General features: G+C 39.8%; 1 protein-coding gene and 1 pseudogene across 1 annotated transcript in view; one reads left to right on the top strand and one right to left on the bottom strand.

The window, feature by feature from the left end:
* Nucleotides 1–824, bottom strand: part of LOC102840137 — a 3,690-nt pseudogene extending 2,866 nt beyond the window's left edge.
* A 5,352-nt stretch (nt 825–6,176) lies between these two features.
* Nucleotides 6,177–8,322, top strand: part of KRT33A (keratin 33A) — a 7,924-nt gene continuing 5,778 nt past the window's right edge. The window contains 2 exon segments of the mRNA XM_006878200.1: nt 6,177–6,188; nt 6,729–7,087. Coding sequence (XP_006878262.1) covers nt 6,177–6,188; nt 6,729–7,087 — 371 coding nt within the window.

Here is an 8,322-nt window from a genome sequence, read left to right as displayed (position 1 = left end):
TCCAATTAATTTCTGGGTTACTGAAAGATAACACAAATCTACTTATACCTTGAGTAACCTTAGCTGGGAGTGTAGTCTGGATATATTGGGTCTTATTTCCCTTAAGCGGTCTTCCTTACATATTTTTTAAATTGAGGTACAATCCATATAGAAGGTTATAGTCTTTGATTATCATTGATAAATGTTTTGAGTCATCATTGCATTCAGTAAACAAGTTTGTATCATCTGTCTATTGCAGAATGATAATAAATAAGTCTTCCTCCAATCCTGATGCCACATTCTTCTTTATATAATCCAGTGTATCAAATTCTTTGGTCAGTATTCAGATTGAATAAAGATGGCGAATGACTATAAACCTGATGCACTCCTTACCTGACTTTAAACTATTCAGTATCTCCTTGTTCTGTTTTAATAACTGCCTCTTGGTCTATGTACAGATTCCTCATAAGCACAATGAAAAGTTCTGCAATACCCATTCTTTACAATGTTGTTATTCATAGTTTGTCATGATCCACACAGTTGAAAGCCTTTGCATAGTCAATAAAGCACAAGTAGACATCTTTCTAATATTCTCTACTTTCTGTCACGATGCATCTAATGTCAGCAATGATATCCCTAGATCCATGTCCTCTTCTGAATTGAGTAATGTTGAGTGTGTTCTTTCCTTTTGGTTTACTAACTCCAGACCTTTATACAATTTTATTATTGTACTTGACTTTCTTCTTGAGCTTTCCATTGAAATTCACCACTTTTACTTCAACATTTCCTTTATTAGCTTTAGTTTCTGTATGTTCAAGAGCATATTTCAGAGTCTCTTCTGACATCCATTTTGGCCTTTTCTTTCTTTCCTGACTTTTAATGCCTTTTGCTTTGTTCCTGTCTGATGTTTTTGATGTCATCCCACAACTCTTCTGGTCCTCAGTCAGTAGTGTCTAATGCATTAAATCTGTTCCTGAGATCATCAATAAATTCAGGTGGGATATATTTAAGGCCATGTTCTGTATCTCGTTAACCTGTATGATTTTTTTTTTCAGCTTCAGCCTGAACTTGCATATGAGCAATTAGTTGTCTGTTGTACAGACTGCAATTGTTATAATCAAGAGACACTTAAATATTCTGAGCTTCAGTGAATGAAATAAATATGGGTCTCCAGTGAAAAGAATTGCAAAAGAATGACTAGATTTGTGAGACATTGGAGAGATGTCCAAATAAAAATGATAGAGCTGTGGGAGCTATATGACCATTGAGGGAAGATGGTAGTGTATAAAAGAACTGTGGGAACCATTGATAGAAATGATGGAGTGTACCTGGGTTCTCCAAAGTCCCTAGCATGGGTTTCAGCCCTAGTTTAGCCAGGCTTCAATGGAGAGCAGTGACATCTCATTATAAACATTTGGAGAGGAAAATGTAAAAGCAGTTGAAGTGTCTTGGTCATAAGAGCTCAGAGTTTCAATGAAGTGGTGGTCAAGAGGAAAACTCAAGCAAATCTACTGGGTACAAGATCACTGATGCTCTAAGAAAAAATACCATCTATGGGACTCTGGGAGATGAATTCATATTTTGGTGGCTCTTTTGTGTCTACCTCAATTTACCTAATCGTAGCAAAGTTAATTCAACAGCTGAACACAATATTCATTTTAAACATGAAGCCTACTTTGCTTTATCTTCTGTGTACTGCTAAAAATGTCTTATCAGATGCTCTTTCATGATCTTCAATAAAGTCAAAGAAACAGTTTTCATTCCTTGTCTGTGTGGTTCCTGAGTTCAGTTTTTCCAGAAAGACTTGTTGTTGTTGTTAAGTACCATGGAGTCAGTTCTGACTCACAGTGACCCTGCACAGGGTTTCCGAGGCTGTAAATCTTTACCGGAGCAGAAAGCCTCATCTTCCTCCTGTGGAACAGCTGGTAGTTTTGAATTGCCAAAGTTGGCATTAGAAACCCAATTCCTAACCACTCTTCAATTGTTTCACTTTCTTCCCTTGCATTCTAGAATGTATGGAGGGAAAAAACAACAACACTGGTTAGGTGTTTCAAGACTCTGAAACTCCATTACCACTGGGAGTCCATGACTGAATATAAGAGAAATAATTGTGGTTCTGGAGAGGTTTGTGGAACTATCCCATAAATCTCATTTTCAAGTGTCTGTATCTCTCTTTCTATAGCTCCTGTCCTACTTGTCCTTCCTATTGAAAGCTTTGTTTGACCATCTTCTCAGAGTCAAATCCATCGGTTTATTTCTTGGATTACATCCATCATTTCTCTTCATAATGTATGAGGCTGTGGCATTAAGAGATTGACGGCAGTCATTCTTTTGGGACACCCTCTGGAAACCCTATATACTGTTCTTATTGGCAGGTTGAATTGTGGCTAGCCTAACTCAGAGAGCAGAGCAGATTCTGCCTTTGTAAGTTCCTTCTGGATGATGCCTCATTCCTCTTTGACATGAGTCCATTCTCTTGACCGTGTGTGCTCACTATACTACTTGTGTCCTCTCCTTGCCATTTGAACACATTAAATATTAATTGCTGTGTAAGTAGTCTCATATGTTGCACTGTGTTTCTAAATGGACATATTTCACATTTCACATGGTAAGAATTTCAGGCTTTAGTACTTGGTCAGCAGAGAAGATGGTTTTGGGAAGGATGAAGGAAGCCTTCTAATGCTTTTAAAGTCCTCCAGTTGGGTACTTGGCCTGAGAAGATCTGCCTGATGCTACTTCATGGTTAAGTACCACTGGTGACTTTGTGAATGATCTCTCCCATGGAAATAGACTTGATTTTGAAAATAAATAGTATCCTTAAACCTCAATTGCAATTTGCTCATGTCTTGACACCAGGGTGAAACCATGACATCTACCTCATTTACATTGGACAGCTGCAAAACCTTTCTATTTGTTAAGATTTGATTTGCCCATTGTGTTTACTGAAGGGTTGTTGGTCAGATACAATATTATGGCTTATGTAAATGTCAGAATTATTCACAGCACTTGCTAAGTGGAATAAATGAAAAGCAATTACCTTCCTTAGAATTCCTGGAAAACAAACTGAAACTTAACACTTCTTAAAAGACCCAAGTCTTCTCTACCATGATTATCTAATGATCATATAGCAGGCATAGTTACTTCTGTTTAAGATTTAGGGACAGTCATATTTTCTAATCTCTGCCCTCTACTTTTGAAGGTACAAGAACTATTCTGCTCTGTCTGGGGCACAAGGTACAATGATGGTCATGAGATTCTATGGATCTATTTAGCTGTCTAAACTACAGCATTCCTTTCCCAGTCTTTAAAAATGCCATTGTCTAGATTTTTCTCTTCTGGAGGCTTAGAAGTTGAGAGGACAGGTGTCATTGAGATGAAAGTTCAGTTAATCCAGCTCCTTATAATGTTTCATCTCATCAAATTGGGCTTAAATCAGTTTGGTACTAATTTTAAACCAATACATCCACCCCCATCTCACCAATGTTGAGATCAATTTAAAGCAGAGATTCAAGCATAAGTGGCAGAGAGTTGTGGATTGTGAATGTGATTGTAGGGTGTCAGTGCCTTTAAAACATTTGGCACACGCTTTTTCCAGTGTTTCTGTCCTCCATCAAAGCATGCCCAGAGCTCCTCCTTGGAAATGAGTTTTAAAATCACCCAAGAAATATGCCTTGTGGTTTTACTGTCATACCTTGTTTCAGACTCATTAAAGGTACTACTCAGGTTGGTGATTTTCCTTACTCCCTTGGTGTGGTTCCAAGTGACATTTGGCTGGTTCCAAAAATAAACACATTGTTAGAAGATGAAGATTTGCCCTCAATGAGGATAATTGAGAGGACAGGTCACAGGCCATGAAGACAAGTCTCAAGAAAAGGTGACAAAAGCAATGGGTCTATCCAGAGAAAATCATCATATTGGTAGGTTCCAAAAGGAAATACTTTGAGAACTAGCTTTCATACTTTGAACACTGATAGATTAGCATTAAAACAATCTTCACAGTTCACAGCTACACTCACAATTGCATTGTGGCAGAATGGCTGTTTGTCAAAATGCACTGATGGTCATGAGGTCTGATTAAGCGTGTGATGGCGTCTTTGCAGGCTCGGAGACTTTGAAGGCATTGACTGAGCTATTTCTGCATCAGATCACCTGAGGGTTTCCTTTTTTTTAAATCAAACTTCTAGTGGGTGTGGTATTGTAATATAAGCACTGGGCTGCTAATTGCAAGGTTGGATGTTCAAGCCCACCAACTGCTTCAGAAAACCTATATAGGATTTTTATGAGTCAGAACTGACTCAATGGCAAGGAACAACAATAGCAACAAGTGATCGTGTTTTGTCACTTGGTAAATGTTCTTCTTGCGTAGTCATTATGAATTGGGCTGCTAACCTCAAGGCCGGCAGTTTGAAACTACAAGTTGTTCTATGGGAGAAAGATGAGGCTTTATGATCTCGTAAAGAATTACATCTTTGGAAACCCTGTGCAGGGTCACTATGAGTTAGAACCTAATCCATGGTAGTTAACAACCACCACCACCAGCACAACCACAACAAATGTTCTTCTATTAAAATAGAGATGACCTTGTTTCTTTGATAGAGAAAATAGGCTTGTAATATCTTGTCTCATTCTAAGTTAGGAGGGAGTATTTTCTGAAACCTATTGAGCTCTACTGCATTCATTTCTTCATTATTGCTTCTTGGTAATGTGGGGATTGAAAGAGAGATACAGTGTCATGTAATGGAGAGACTATGGTCGTTTGAATTACAGAGACTTGGGTTTGAGTCCTGAGGATTATGTCGGGATTCTGTGATCTTGGAAATGTCTCAGACGCTTGGTGTCCTCATCTCTAAAGTCTTCTTGGGTGTTATGAAGACTGAGTAGATAATGGATATAGCTGCTTAGCACCTGGCCTTGTATGCAGTGGGTGTCACTAAGCAGGTGTCATCTTTGTAACAGTCACACCGTGTGCAAGCACATAGTCCAAAAACCAAACCCACCGGCATCAAGTGGATTCTAACTCATTGTTGTTGATGTTAGGTGTCATGGAATTAGCTCCAACTCATAGAGACTTTGTGTAAAACAGAAACATTGCCCAGTCCTGTGCCAATCACACAGTTGTTGCTACATTTCAGCTCATTGCTGCTGCCACTGTGACAATCCATCTTGTTAAGCGTCTCCCTCCTTCTGCTGACCCTCCACTTTACCTAACATGATGTCCTTCTCCAGGGACTGGTATCTCCTGATGATATGTCTTAAGTATGAGAGGTCAAGTCTCTCCATCCTGGATTCTAAAAACTTTATGGACATACTTCTTCCAATACAGATTGGTTTGTTCTTTTGGAAGCCCATGATACTTTTATTATTCTCCTGCAACACAATAACTCAAATGAACCAATTTTTCTATAGTCTTCTTTATCCATTGTCCAACTTTCACATACATAAGAGGTTACTGAAAATACCATGGCTTGGGTCAGATACACATTAGTACTCAAACTGGCATCTTCGATCTCCAACATTTTAAATAGGTTTTGCACAGCAGATTTACTTAATGCAATATGTAATTTAATTTCTTGATTGCAGCTTCTATGAGTGTTAATGATTGATCCAAACCAAAGGATGTCTTGGACAACTTCAACCTCTTCTCCTTTTTTTTTTTTTTTTTATTTATTGGTCCAGTTGTGAGGATTTTTCTTTTCTTTACATTGAAGTGCAACCCTTATTGAAGGCTGTGGTCTTTGATCTTCATCAATATTTTAAGTTTTCTTCAATTCAGCAAGAAGGTTGTATCATTTGTATGTCACAGAGTTTTAACAAGTTATAGAGACCCTAGAAAGGATTTCTAAGACTGCAAATCTTTATAGAAGAAAGCCTCATCTTTCTCCCATGGAGTGACAGTTGGAGTTGAACTACCAAATTGGTGGTTAGAAGTTCAGTACTTATCCTCCAGCACCAGCAAGGCTCCTACGCACATAGTTGTTGTTGTTAAGTATCATTGAGTCAGTTCTGACTCATAGTTCCCCTGTATAGGGTTTCTGAGGAACAACAGGTGTGTTTGAACCACTAGCATTATGGTTCAATCTGACCTTGCAATACAGTGCTTATCCCATAGCACCACCCTTAGTTTCCTAATGTTCACTGAAAAATCGCAGAGAGAGAACTGTGTGAAGCTTCCCCAGCCCCACAGGAGGAGGGTAGGGATGACTGATGAAGTAGTAGAGGCACATTGATTAGGTTGATCTTCAAGATCATTTCTAATCCCAGATTTCAGAAGTCTCTAACATATTGCTCATGAGTGAGTTTCCTTGGACTGTTTTTTCTCATAAAGTTATTTCTGGATAAGACACATACTTGACAAGTCTCTTTTCGGAGAAAGAGACACAGAAGTCCCAACAATCTGAGAGATAGACTTCAGATGTCACTCCTTAAATCAACTCCCTGTGTTGCCATAGTAAAGGGTTGGTCACTTTGAAGCCAAACAATGAAGCTCTTAGTTAACCAAAAATAATGACTAGTGAGTAGTCCTGACTTTGCAAGAAGCCAGAGTAAAGCATTTTATGATGTAAAGGACTCTTGTGAGGTGTCTAAACTACAGATGAAAAATCCCCAAAAAGGGTAACATGGGGTAATACTGTGTGTGGTTGCCACACCCACTACTGACAGAATATAAAGTCCTAGAGAGGATCAGGGTTTACACCAGAGTAAAGGACATAGGCTGTGAAACTGACCTTCAGAGCTCCATTCCTTCCCAGCACCAGTCGTACACCTGCTTCCTGTCCAACATGAGCTGCCGCACAAGCTGTTCTGCCCGGCCCTGTCTGCCCCCCAGCTGCCATGGATGCACCCTGCCTGGGGCCCGCAACATCCCTTCCTCTGGGGGCATGGGTGGCTCACTGTGTGGGGGCTCCTTCAATGGCAATGAGAAGGAGACCATGCAGTTGCTGAATGACCGCCTGGCCAGCTACCTGGAGAAGGTGCGCCAGCTTGAGCAGGAGAATGCAGAGCTGGAGGGCCGCATCCGTGAGTTTTCCCAGAAGCAGATGCCCTATGCATCCCCGAACTACCAGTCCTACTTCCAGACCATCGAGCAGCTCCAGAAGAAGGTGAGGATGTGGGCACCACATCGTCAACTTAATGAACTTGGTTTCGTTCATTCATTTTTATGAATGACACACCAACTTCTCAATGGGAACTAAGGTGGCTCACAGCTACACTGAGGATGTAATGATACAGAATGAATTGACTTTGACAGGAGACTTTAAGTAGTCTTAGGCATTCTATTTTACAGTCATCACAAGAGAAGGCTACAGACTGGATCACAGGAAGAATCGAACCCAAATCAGTTGTACAAACTTTATTTGCTTCCAAAGGGCTTCTTTCTTAAAATCAGAATATCTGATTTTTTCATTCTGTTATGATAACCTGTTCTTGTCTGCAGAGCTTTATAGGAATAATAATAATAAAAAAAAGTGCAGCTGAATTGTTTCTCTGATTAGGAGTTTCTTAACTAAATCCATAAATTCCTAAAGCCTTTCTAAATTGGACAAAAGACAGTATCTACGGAAAGCAAATGGACTTTGATTCCAGAAGTCTCATGGATATACACAGACACAAATATCACCCACTAAAGCAGACTTGGAGATAGTGAGAAAACAAGTCATACGTGTAGTTAAAGAAAAGGTGCAAGTAAAGAGTAAGCACAGAAGTAGGACCTAATACTTGGTGAAGATTAGGGAAGGCTTTCCAGTGGAGGTAATATCTGTGCAGATTTGTGAAGGATGAGCATGGGTTTGTATTCAGCAGCGCAAGTCCTTAATTCTCAGAGGGCACTGACTGACCATTGCTTTGCAGTTTCATCAAAGTGAATGACAGAAAATGGTCAAGTGATTTGAATATCACTTATGCATTTAGTGAGTGTTAGGCACAGTATTTAGTTGGGGAATAAAGCACTGAATAATTGTCTCTTTCTTTAAGGAGTTCACAGCTTAATAGAGGAAACATATGTAGACACAAATGACCGTGGTGAATGTGGCTCTGTGTAAAGTCCTGTGGAAGGCCAGAGAAGAAGGGACTGCATGCAGTAGTTGGGAATTGATGTTATACAAGGAGTCTTATTAGGTGGGGAAGGGAAGTCCAGGATGGTACAGGAAGAGGGAGAAGTCGCGTGCAAAAGCAGGACCAGTGGCATGGTACAGCTGGAGTGGAGTGAGGTGGCAGACTGGGAGTAAGATGATATTAAGGATAGAGTATCCAACTGCCTATGTTTGCCTGGAACTTTACTGGTTTTAGCATCTGGGAGACATTGTTGTTGTTGTTGTGAGTTGCTGTCTAATAGGCTCTGACACA

Source organism: Chrysochloris asiatica, unplaced genomic scaffold (genome assembly GCF_000296735.1).
Source record: "Chrysochloris asiatica unplaced genomic scaffold, ChrAsi1.0 scaffold00007, whole genome shotgun sequence".
Lineage (NCBI taxonomy): Eukaryota > Metazoa > Chordata > Mammalia > Afrosoricida > Chrysochloridae > Chrysochloris > Chrysochloris asiatica.
The sequence above is the reverse complement of the archived record's forward strand: the minus strand, read 5'-3'. Positions and strand labels throughout refer to the sequence as shown.